This window comes from Girardinichthys multiradiatus, chromosome 5, assembly GCF_021462225.1.
Source record: "Girardinichthys multiradiatus isolate DD_20200921_A chromosome 5, DD_fGirMul_XY1, whole genome shotgun sequence".
Lineage (NCBI taxonomy): Eukaryota > Metazoa > Chordata > Actinopteri > Cyprinodontiformes > Goodeidae > Girardinichthys > Girardinichthys multiradiatus.
The window spans coordinates 9,888,673-9,901,509 of NC_061798.1; the positions used below are offsets into that span (position 1 = coordinate 9,888,673).

A 12,837-nucleotide genomic window follows, 5' to 3' on the forward strand; every position below is an offset into this window, starting at 1 on the left:
ATGAATCCAGAGTATAAGGAAACCAACTATAGACTATAACGCCCAAACTACAAAAATATCCTGCAGATTTTCAGTCAGAGGTTGTTGTTTTAAACCAAGAAAATGAAAGAATGAAGACTGAGTTCATTGGTACCTCAGAGCAGATGTCTCTAACATTTATCTCTTGTATTCAACACAAACAAGAGGCATCAAAGCACATGCAGTTGGGTCGATGCGTTTATATACCAAAAATGTTATGATGCTATGAATTCATAGTGGAAAAAAACAGATTTTTCTGTGTTTCACCTGCTGATCACTGATTAGAAAATACATATACATATATTTTTCTTGTGTTACAGAGAGACCCTGCTGAGGAGGCCTTGAAGAGCAACAACATGAACCTTGATCAAGCCATGAGTAAGCTCTACTCTAGTATATTTTGTAATTGTGTCAAAACCATACACTTTCCTTATTTTAAATAAATGAAGAATTCCAAATACTGCCAATGATTTATCAAGGATTCTTCACCCTGGGTGTCTCATTATCCTCCTTTCTTCGTTCAGCTGCCCTCTTGGAGAAGAAGACAGACATGGACAAGCGAAGCCTGGGCATGTCCGATTACAGCAATGGCATGAACAAGACTCTAGTGTGTCGGCCCTCTGCGCTCTCCAAAGACCCTTCCGACCGCAACACATTTCTTGACAAGGTGGGAAAACGGTTACCTGAGCAGAAATTAAGAGACGTCTCATATTGAATGTTTTATTTTGTTCCGACTAAATCATTTCTGGTCGGTCATCGGTTGCTTTGTTCTCCAGGATGGCGTCCTGTCAGATGACGCTCCTCCATCACCATTTTTGCCTTCCCCCAGCCTGAAGCTCCCCCTGCCCAACAGTAGCCTTCCTGGGCAGGGTTTGGGACAAGGCAATCTGGGGCTGGCCATGCAAAACTTGAACAACAGACAGGTAATTTAGATGAGACCTGTCCTGCTTCAGTGCACCATGTAGATTAGTTTTCAAATGGATAAGAAGAGAAAATAAAACACCTGTACTTTCACAAGCTGAACTAAAAACGTTTTAAAAATTCACTATTATGATTATTATTATTATTGTTGTGGTTGTTGTGTTCTTATAGTTCTTATTATTGTTATTATTAAAATTGTATTAGTATGTAGATGACCTTATTTATAGATTTATATTGTTTTCATTTTTTTCAAATGTTTTATTGAATATTTGTTCAAATATAAACTTATGTTTTCATATATTTACACAGCAAGAACCCAATTGATATTGGTAACATAAAACCTATTTTTGTTACATTTTGGAACTGTCTAACAAGTCATGTGGAATGGCATTGCAGTCTGAATGTAATCATGTCTGGGTTAATTGCACACTTCTCTTTGCCCCTGTACTCTCCTGAAACTTTCACTGACCATGCATGAATTATGCACTACAGTATATTCAGATATCAATACTGTGTCAGGTAACCCTTTGCAGCAAGCAGGGCCAAAACAGAAATACAAACAAGAGTTCTTTGTTTTTAATCTATTTAATGTTTAGCTCAGTAAAAGACTGCATGTACACAAAGTTACTAGTTACAAGTAATTTGCCTAAAAAAATAATAGAAAAAAAAATCTAACAAGAGGCTGCATGGTTTAAGAATGTCAGTGTGATGGAATGCAAAAAAATATATTTTAGTTTTATATTTGAATATGAATTAGAGCTATTTGACTGAATAAGCTAATCAGTCCAGTAAAGATCAGAAAGTTTGGCTGATAATTTGACCTGTTTTGTTTGCTTGAATGGTCAGATATGCTCAGATTTCCTTCCAGTTCTCCATCGTTGTTCTTTGGTTTATTTTTATTGGTCTGTTTTTATTAAATTATTTGATTGATTCATAGACACTATATTGCCAAACGTATTGGTTCACACCACAAAATCAATGAATTCTGGTGTTCCAATCACTACCATGGCTGCAGGTGTATAAAGTTTGGTGTGAGAAACATGACCTGCCTGCAGAGTCCTGACCTTAACCTTCTTGAACACCTTTTGGATGAATCAGAGCGGACACTCCAATTCTGGTTTTGTCATCTAACTATGAACACATTCCTAAACCTTCTGGAAGATGTTTACAGAATAGTTAAACTTGCTATTGCTGGCAACGGTGGGTCCATCAACAGACCTTACAGATTAAGAATACGATGTCATCAAAGTTTATGTACATGTAAAAGTAGACAGACAAAAACATTTGGCATATAGTGTATTTTTAAAGGTCTGTTACAAACGTTGACTGCACTTTTTTGGCCAATTTCTGTTGTTTTGAAGTGCTGTATAAATATACTTTTTAGTTGAGCTGATACTAGAAGGACATAGAAATGCTTATGTAAGTAAATCTAAATGGATGTTTCTCTGGGTCATTATCTCCTGTACTTTCAGATACCCAATGGAATGTTTGGCAGTAATGGAGCAGCACAAACCCGGGCCATGCAGCAGCAGCCTCCTCAGCCACCAGTGCCACCTCTCAGCTCCTCCCAGCCTAATCTACGTGCTCAAGTGCCTCAGTTTCTCTCCCCTCAGGTAGACACGTAGCATTTAAAATATGTCCATGGCATTGTTACACTGGCTTTATTATGTGTGCACAGTTACAGTTTGATTCCCATGATTCTGAAAACTGACAACAGCTCCACTAGATGGAGCTGTTGTGTTTTTATGTTGCCACTTTTAAAGCTCTTTGTTTTCTTTCTCCTGCTTCCTCAACTCTCTGCTCCTCCCAGGTCCAAGCACAACTCTTGCAGTTTGCAGCAAAAAACATTGGTCTTAACCCTGCACTTTTAACCTCACCAATAAACCCTCAACAAATGACCCTGTTGTACCAACTTCAGCAACTACAAATGGTGAGGCTTCCTTTCTCCTGCCACAACATTTAAAGAACCTCTTGTACACAGAGAAATGGCATTTATTTGTTTATTACAATTTATTAAAAGAAAAAATGTGCAGTCGAGAAAACAAAACACTAGGAGATATTATGTAAAACAAGACATTTCCTAAGTCTATCTTAACATTTAATAGAAAAGATTAAATTAACCATATTGATTATGAAAATAGGGGAATATATAGCTAATTTACCCTGTCCTGTATTTAGCTTCATCCATTATTTTGTACATTGTTGTTGATGTAGAAATTGATTTTAAAAGTAAGAAAGTAAGAGACTTGACAAGTAGGATTAAACATCCTGAGGTGAGAGGAGAAAAACCAGCAGAGCTTGCGTTTGTGTTGTTATGTCTGCATGCTTCCAATCCAAACGTTTTTCTGTTTTTACTTGATTGCCTTTCAGTTCAGACAGGGGGCGAAGTGTTAAGATAAACACTACAAGTAGAGGATTTAAATACCACGTTTCCACTAAATGCAATGACTATAAAGAGTGACACGGAGAGAGGTTGAAAACTTCTGAATGTAGAACTAAATGGCAGAAACCATAATCTGTAAAATATTGTTAATATTATTTTTCCCAACATGGTTGTATGATTAAGAATTGTATGTAGTGTAAAGCCACTGGTTTATTGGCCATAAGACGTAGGACAACTTAGTGAAAACAAAATGATTTCAAATGACATCCCTGTGGGACTCCACAATTTATTATAGCAGGATTAGATTTCATTGATTCCATTAATCTTTCAAAATGATAATTTTGATGATAAAAGTGATACAGATTGTGTTAGGAACAAAGACTGTATTTGATTATTCATGCATGTTGTGATCCTTCTTTGTAATGTTTTACCTTCTAATTGTCACATTGTTTTTGTGTTTGTTCCCTCCATCCAGGCGTACCAGCGTTTACAAATCCAGCAGCAGATGATGCAGGCGCAACGCAATGTTTCCGGCCCCATTAGGCAACAGGAGCAGCAAGTGAGTCAACATATGCATGCTTACAGGAAAAAAATATTTTATGATGCATTTTGTTGTGTCACTGTATGTAGGTTCTGTCTCCCAGGGCTGTGGCCCAACTCTATTTTAAAATGTTGCACGTTGCTCTAGTAGTGAAGGGGAAACATCTTATTTTCATATGCTGCCACTTCCTTTATAATAAATGATTGTGTCAATCATTCTGTCTTTCTCTAGGTTGCACGTACAATCACCAACATGCAGCAGCAGATCCAGCAGCACCAGCGTCAGCTCTATCAGGCGCTGCTGATGAAGCAGCAGCAGCTTCCTTCGCATTCCTCCTCATCCTCTTCCTCCGCTGGTCTGCACCACCCCCCTGGTGGCCCTGCCGGAGTTACTGGCTCTGGAAAATCAACCCTGGACCCTTTTGCAGGCCCACACCAGGCTTCGGGCCTTGCTGACACACTGCACACCAAAGAGCCTCCGTCTTCGCCCAATGCCTACAGCACCTACTCTCTTTGTGAGTTTTTAATCCTGAAAACAGGCCATTATTGAAGCAATAAAATAACTAATGCTGACCTAAATCCAGGTCCAATTCATACACATTGACTAATAAGCCTGCTAAGAAAAAACACAATCAAGCTGCTGTCATCTTGCTTTGAGCTAAAACACAGTTATTAGATTTATGCACATATCTTTGTACAAAGTGTCATGATATCATGCATAATAATATAATTGGAAGTCGCTTGTGTTTTCTCTGCAGCTGGACTGAATCCAAACATGAATGTAAATGGCATGGACGTTGGGGGTCTGTCCCTGAAGGAGCCCCCCCAGCCCCAGTCTCGCTTGTCCCAGTGGACACACACTAACTCAATGGACAACCTCTCTGGCAACTCTTCAAATTTGGAGAATAACTTCAATAATAAGCATGGTATGTTGCAAAAAGACATGAAAGGCATTCAATTTAAATACCCTCGACTCCTAACAACCCATAGACTTGTAAAATGTTATGCTTTTTATTTCACATCACAATTCTGTGCCATCGATATTTATTTTCAAGTCTCGCCACAGAGACTGGATTGGATTGGATGTGTTCTGGACTTTGACTGGGCCATTCTAACACATGTCTTTTTGAGTTTGAACCTTTTCTTTGATCCAGTCTCAAGTCTTTTGCAGCCTCAAACAGGTTTTATTCCAGAATTGCCCTGAATTTAGCTCCATTCATCTTACCCTGAACTCCAAACACTTTCTCTCTCCCTGTTGAGGAAAAGCATCCCCACAGTATGATGCTGCCACCACCATGTGTCCCCCTGGGTTTGGTGTTTACAGCATAATGTGCTTTGTTAGTTTACAGCTACTCACTGCTATTTTAGACCTATCAAATTAAATCCTAGTTAGACAAATTGATGTTTGTTGTTTTAATGTGACAAAATGTCTGCATGTTTAATAGGTATGGATATTTTTGAAGCCACTATATTCTAAGGATATTCTGCCAAAATGAAGTGCTTGCAAATTTACTGATGTTCCAGTCTTTTGTAATTTAAAACAACAAAGACCTTGAATTTTCAGTAAGCTCAAGGAAATGCCAGTTTTCAAAATGTTGCACTATTATTGCATTAGTTGCAACTGTTATATAACAGTGTTGCAGGCGAATATGTGTGCACTATTATGCTGCAAAACAGATGATGCGTACTTGTCTGATGCAAAAGTGATTCAGAGAAGACTTCTTTTAGGTGTGGATATCTCATACAGATTTTGTCACGTTTCTGTCAACTCCTGTTGTGAAACTCAAATTTTCTTTCGGTAATGGGTATAAAAACGCGTCTCCATCCGTATCAGTTTGCTTAATTGTGTTTCCGTCCATCCAGGTGCCATATCTGCTGCCTCTACCCTCGGACCCCCTGGGAAGACCCCCCAACTCGAGGACTCATACAGCCCTTACAATCTAATCTCTAACTCCGAGTCCCCGAGCAGTCCCCTGGTACCTCCTGACAACTGGGGCCAAGGCAAGAGCCCCAATGAAAAGATCTCAAATGGGGCCAACATTAACTGGCCTCCAGGTGAGGAGCCCACCCCCATTTTCAAACATCTTGTGTCTGTTTTTTCTAAGACGTATGTGCTGTTATCGCGGAATGTCACTCAGACACCAAATCAGTCAGACTAGGAGACGTTTTTCTTTTTTATGTGTTTCAGTTTTAGATATGACAGAGATCATGATTTTATCTTCCAAGTACATTTTTGAATTTCTACTGAAGAAAAATCTCATTATCTATTCTAACAATGTTAGGATTTTTACTGACTCAGATATGAAAGGAAGCCAATTTATACCGGGATCCTGTCACAATATGCGACGTCAGTTTATAATTTACAACCTGGCAGAAGTCCTCGGTGGAACCTGTGGCAGCAGAGTGAAAGTCAGGTTTGAGGTCCTCAGCCCAAACCACAGCTCATTCAGAGGCAGGGAAATATAACAGTGTGAAATGGGCCTACAACCTCAGCAACCCCACCCACCACTGAGACGCACACTGGAAACATCGGTTGTGTGTAAGTGACTGAAGATTGCACTCCATATATGGAGGCCATCCGTCCTTGATGCAGCGGTCCACAGTTTTAATGCACATCTTCATCCCTTCTGTTTCCTGTTTGATTACCTTGAATAAATGTCACTAGTGCCACAAAATTGAAAGAAAAGAGGTCAGACCTCACAGAAAGGACTTCAGCAACACCTACCGAAAAAAACAGTTGTATGCACAACTGATGTAAATCAATTTCTCCAAATGTTACATAATGTTTGTAGCCTTAATACCATTTCCTGTGTTACAACAAAGGAGGTTTCAACAAAGGACTCTTTGTGTTGTAGCATTTATTCCACTGTAGTATACAATATGGTATATTTACTTACTTTATAAACATCATTGTAATAACATAGAGATGTGGCAATCAGAGGTTTGTGATCAACTTCTGATTTTCTCTTATAAAGTTTTAAAACTGCAATCAACAAATTGAAGTAAATTCTGCATTAAGCGGTCATGAAAGCGCACTGTATGTGAGAGAATAATAACTGTGAAACATCTTTTTACTTTTTTTAAATTGTAACTAAATGATAACAAAGTTGACAGCTTTAACTACCTTTAGCCTTTTATATAAGCGATTTGCACAGTCCGCATCAGAGTAAATATCATTGTTGATGTGTATTTCCTGGATAACCCTGACAGTCACTGAGAGCTCAAAAGAGAGGAACTATGAAGCATTTAGCCTTCTTTTTATCTGCTGAAGTTGACACCAGGTCTCTCTACACTTCTGCTGATTCAATGAAACGTCCTCACAGCAGATACAAACTGACATCATGTAGCAGACTGCAGATAGCAGTTACGAAATGACCAAAACTGCAAAAGTGTTTAAATGAGCAAATAACCAGCACCTGCTGAGGTGCTTTCTTTCTGAGCAATAAGAAGTTTTTTTTTCTTGGATATTTTGTAAGTAAATACCTTGACGGCTGATGATCCTCCTTGTTAATTATAAATAGCCTGTTTTTACAGTCAGAGACAGCAGTCACACTGGGTATTACTGTTAAGCAAGTAGATTAAAAAGCTGATTTTCGGTTTTAGTTGTTTAAAGGTTAAGAGATTGTTTGTTTTAACATAACTCAATAATAACTCATCTATTATTGGTTTATTGTTACTCCTCAGAGTTCTGCCCAGGCGTGCCATGGAAGGGCCTTCAGAACATTGACCCTGAGAATGACCCGAACATGACCCCTGGCAGCGTCCCCAGCGGTCCCACCATCAACACCAACATCCACGATGTCAACCGATACCTCTTGCGGGACAGGAATGGAGGTATGGAGCGAAGCCACAGACATCAGCTCAGAGCGATCAGGAAAACTGCAGAAAGTCTGATCTGCTTTACCTTCATTACACCTCAGCTTTCCATATCATCTACATATGTTGGTGCATCATGAATGATTTTCTTTCCTTTTTTTTTTAATCTTGTTTCTATTGTCTGTGTTTCCTTACAACACTGCGGTCTCCACAACAATGTAGCCACTTCCCCAGCTTCTGCACTAGGAAGTGGCTCTCTGCCTCCCACCAGCAGTGACTGGAAAATCAGTGACTATTGTAGCTCTTTCAGCCTGTTGTCCTGTGATGGGGACAGCTCAGGTACTCCTCCAGTAGCATCCACCCTTCCTTTAAAGCAGAAGGTTGACATCTAAGCCTGTCCCAAACCCTAAGTGGTGTGTTTCTTCTTACTTACAACAGTTTTTTTCTAAAACCCAGACAACATCGTTGATGTGATTGTGAACAATCTGTGCTTCAGAACAAAAACCACAAAACAGGTCTCATCCTCCCTGCATCAGTACCACACCCTTATGTAGTGTTTTCTGTGTGCAAGTGTGTGTGTTTGCGTGTGTGTGTGTGAGTGGGAGGGGGGGAGATTTGTCCTGACAACATTGTTTTTTATATATACAGTATCTTTAAAAACAGGATTATCATATAGGTTTGAGTGTTTTTTTTAGTGAAACAGCAGTTATTCGTGAAACAGCTGTTATTTGTGCATTTTATATTGCATGAATGGTGAAGTTTACATTTGGATTTACTTTATATAAATTATAGAAATGTTTTTTTCTGACTTTTAGAAGTATCGAAGCACATTTGTGTTATTTTGATATTTCAGTAGAGAGGAGGCTTGTGACGCTTTCCGCCTTCCAGTTCTGAATATCAGACACAACATATAGTGGTTAACCCATCTTGGTTTTCCCTTTTCTCCTCGTCTCCAAAGGTAAACTATCTGAAATGAAGTCCACCTGGTCTCCAGGGCCCATTGCTCAGAGCCAAGCCTCCCTGTCCCACGAGTTGTGGAAAGTCCCCCAGGGGCCGCGCAGTACCACCGCTCCGTCCCGGCCCCCACCCGGCCTCACCAACACCAAACCCTCCTCCACCTGGGGTGGCAGCTCTTTGGGGCTGGCTCAAGGCTGGAGCGGCTCCTACTCTTCTGGTGAGCACATCCGTCACATTCAGACACATGCAGTGGTCTCTCACACCTGTAACACTGAACTGTGAAGCGTTTTAGTACTTTGTTAACAGGGTTCAGCAAAGTGAGCTATTAGGATAGATGCCATGCCAGTATAACATGCAGTTTTGGGGGTCTGTTAGAACTAGGCAGTTCCTGTGTGGGAAGCCAGGCACTAGTCTTCATCTAGTCTTTCATGGCCTCCGTCAGCTGTCTAATAGGAGTATATTTCTAGCTACTAACCTCTTCTGATCAGGAAGGAAGTGGCTCTTTATCAGTTCAGATCAACTGGTTAATAGTCAGAATAATAAAGATAAAATGCAAACTGCATTCTGTGTGTGTTGGTTGGAGGAGGAGGAAAATATTACCATTAAAACAATTATGTTGATAATATATGCACAAGGTAAACTGAAAACCGATTTACACAATAATCATAATGCCGTTACATCCCTATGCGATGTAGCAACAGTGCACTGTATCTCAATGTTATTAACATCTATATTCTTAACTATTAAAATAGTGATAAAATCATGATTTTGATATTACAAATCAGGATGTATTTTTTCCAAATTGTCCATGCCTATCAATGTTTTCATTTCATTTTAACAGTTCAGAACAAAGCAAAATCCTGCAAACCGATTAAGATCTGTTCAGAAATATTCTTTGGCATAAATTGTTTATATTTATTTAAATCCTCATATTTCTAGGTGGGGAAATCATGATTTTACTGTAAAATAAATCATAATAGTAACAAAATATCTTCAGTTGTCTTATTAAATTAGTTAGGCAATTAATAGCAGTATTTATTTAGGAAAATTATTGTAATTACCCCAATTTTAATAACTTTTTTCTTGAACTTCCTGAAGTGAAGACATCTGAGTTTTAACAGATTTCCTTTAAACTCGTGAGCACACATATCAGCATATGCCATGTTGTATTGTAACTCTTCACACCCATCCAGCACATGTTAAGCTGCAGAGGAGGGGGCTGTGTTCACAGGTGCTATTGTATTCTCACATCACTCGCTTTTGAAATGTCAGCAGAACACACCCTGTTAAACTGACATTTTGGGGTTTACCAGCTCTGTGACCTTGCTTTGACATGAAACATCGACTGTCATGCAGAACAGAGGAAAGTTTGTGTAGCGCAGACAGGAGCTCTGCTTCCAAGTACATGACCCTAAGCTGCTCTAAAAAAATCTGCACACACGTTTGGTGCTGTAAGCATGACTTCATGCTGGAAATAATTTCACCTAAATCTTTTCCTAATAATAAAATTCTTACTTGCAGTTTAACGAACTGAGTCTGCATCTTTCTGTTGCAGAGGGAACCACATGGAGCACCGACAGCTCCAACAGGACCAGCAGCTGGCTGGTGCTGAGGAATCTCACCCCACAGGTATGTTTGTACGTTCGTACATCCTAAAGATAGAGTAGTAAACCTGGAGTGAAACAAACCCCACCCTGCATTGGGGGGGTGGGGGAATCAAAAGATCAAGCCCTAAAAATAGCAGATAAGATTAAAATAGTTGCAATAATAACTTGAAAATCCAACTTTTTCTCTTTATTTCCTTGTCTGTGTCAGATTGATGGCTCAACTCTGAGGACCCTGTGTATGCAGCACGGCCCCCTGATTACATTCCATCTCAACCTGACTCAGGGGAATGCTGTGGTGCGCTACAACTCCAAGGATGAAGCTGCCAAGGCCCAGAAGTCCCTGCACATGTAAGCTTCCCTAAAACTCCCACATTAGCATTGGAGACCCGTTCTGTAACAGCTGCTGGCTCATATAGGAGGAAGGCAGGTGGAGCGGTGATGGGAGAGGGGGTACGTTTCATTAATTTAAAGTACCAAAAAGCCCTTGAACATTTGCTGCGTTACTGCTACAAGATTCTCTGGGTTTCAGGGGATTTTATGTGATAGATCAACACAAAATTGTGCATAATTCTAAAAAATTAAGGAACAAAAATGCATGATGTTCATTTGTTTTTTTGTGAACTTATCCCCCTTTACTCTGGCACCCCTGAATAAATTCTAGGCCCACCTGTTGCCTTCAGAGGTCACCTAATTAGTAAATAGAGTCTCCTGTGTTTAATCTGATCTCAGTATTAATGCAGCTGTTCTGTGAAGCCCTCAGAGGTTTATTAGTGAACAAACAGCATCATAAGGACCAAGGAACACTGAAAAAAAATGAGTGAAGTTAGAAAACAACATTTGAACATCTCAAAGAACAGGGTTCTCTACCCTGGTCATCAGAACCCACTGTGCTGCTTGTTTTAGGTGTTTCCTTGCTGCCACTAACTTGGCTTACATGAATAAGTGATTAACAGCCTTCTGCAGTACTCTGGGGCATGTTGAGGAGTGAATTGGGTGTGCTGGAGCAGAGACACATTTAAAACATGCAGGACAGTGGATTCTGAATGCCAGGATAGAGAAACACTATCACAGAGCACTGTTCAGTCCATCATCTGAAATTAGAAAGAGTATGACACCTTCAGACCTACCAAGACAATACCACAGTCAGTGATGGTTTGGTGTGTTTTCTGTAGTCCACAGTCAACCCAGCCACCTGCCAGGATTTGGTACCTGCCTACACTGCTAAAGGTACCGAAAGCTGGTTCAGTGACCATGGTGTTACTGTGCTTGATTGACCAGCACCTGAAGCCCCATAGAGAATCTATAGAGTATTGTCAGGAGGAACACCAGACCCAACAATGCAGATGGCCTGAAGGCTTTTATCAAAGCAACCCGTTGTTTTATTATACTTCAACAGAACCACAGACTGCTTGCTGCCGTGCTACGCCGCATTAATGCAGTAATTCATGAAAAAGGAGGCCCAACCAAAAATTGAGTGAATATAAATTAACAGACTTTTCAGAAGGCTGACATTTCTGTTTAAAATATTTTAATTTTTGTGATGTAATATTCAAATTTTCTATGACCTCAAATTTGGATTAACAGGAATACCCCAAAATTACTTGCAGCTAAAACTGCAGCAAATGGTGATTCTATGGTCTCAGCTCAGTAGGGTGAACATACAGTACAGACCAAAAGTTTGGACACACCTTCTCATTCAAAGAGTTGTCTTTATTTTCATGACTATGAATATTGTAGCTTCACACTGAAGGCATCAAAACTATGAATTAACACATGTGGAATTATATACTGAACAAAAAAGTGTGAAACAACTGAAAATATGTCTTATATTCTAGGTTCTTCAAAGTAGCCACCTTTTGCTTTGATTACTGCTCCACACACTCTTGGCATTCTGTTAATGAGCTTCAAGAAGTGAAAACCATTTCAGGTGACCACCTCTTGAAGGTCATCAACAGAATGCCAAGAGTGTGTGGAGCAGTAATCAAAGCAAAAGGTGGCTACTTTGAAGAACCTAGAATATAAGACATATTTTCAGTTGTTTCACACTTTTTTGTTCAGTATATAATTCCACATGTGTTAATTCATAGTTTTGATGCCTTCAGTGTGAAGCTACAATATTCATAGTCATGAAAATAAAGACAAGTCTTTGAATGAGAAGGTGTGTCCAAACCTTTTGTCTGTACTGTATTTGTAAGATTTTAAAAACCATTTCAACGTTTTCCCCTTCACAACTGCATGTTACTTTGTGGTGTTCTAACATATAAAAGCCCAGTAAAATACGTTGACATTTGTGGTTTTAATGCAAGAAAATGTACTCGTACTCGTACTCGTACTCGTCGTCTTCTGCTTTATCCGGGACCGGGTCGCGGGGGCAGCAGACTCAGCAGAGACTCCCAGACGTCCCTCTCTCCAGACACCTCCTCCAGCTCCTCCAGGGGGAGCCCAAGGCGTTCCCAGGCCAGCCTAGAGACAAAGTCCCTCCAGCGTGTCCTGGGCCGTCCCCCTGGGCCTCCTCCCGGTGGGACGTGCCTGGAACACCTCCCAAGGAAGGCGTCCAGGAGGCATCCGGTATAGATGCCCGAGCCACCTCAACTG

General features: G+C 40.1%; 1 protein-coding gene across 3 annotated transcripts in view; it reads left to right on the forward strand.

The window, feature by feature from the left end:
• tnrc6c2 (trinucleotide repeat containing adaptor 6C2) overlaps window positions 1–12,837 on the forward strand; it is a 62,220-nt gene that overhangs the window by 40,953 nt on the left and 8,430 nt on the right. For 2 of the 3 annotated variants that reach the window (XM_047366440.1, XM_047366442.1), the window contains 14 exons: window positions 339–396; window positions 543–685; window positions 795–941; window positions 2,412–2,552; window positions 2,750–2,869; window positions 3,798–3,881; window positions 4,095–4,377; window positions 4,621–4,788; window positions 5,726–5,917; window positions 7,547–7,696; window positions 7,901–8,017; window positions 8,637–8,852; window positions 10,191–10,264; window positions 10,451–10,590. In XM_047366440.1, the coding sequence (XP_047222396.1) occupies window positions 339–396; window positions 543–685; window positions 795–941; window positions 2,412–2,552; window positions 2,750–2,869; window positions 3,798–3,881; window positions 4,095–4,377; window positions 4,621–4,788; window positions 5,726–5,917; window positions 7,547–7,696; window positions 7,901–8,017; window positions 8,637–8,852; window positions 10,191–10,264; window positions 10,451–10,590 (2,033 nt within the window). The remainder of the gene's footprint in view (window positions 1–338; window positions 397–542; window positions 686–794; window positions 942–2,411; window positions 2,553–2,749; window positions 2,870–3,797; window positions 3,882–4,094; window positions 4,378–4,620; window positions 4,789–5,725; window positions 5,918–7,546; window positions 7,697–7,900; window positions 8,018–8,636; window positions 8,853–10,190; window positions 10,265–10,450; window positions 10,591–12,837) is intronic. The other variant, XM_047366441.1, reaches the window with a different exon arrangement.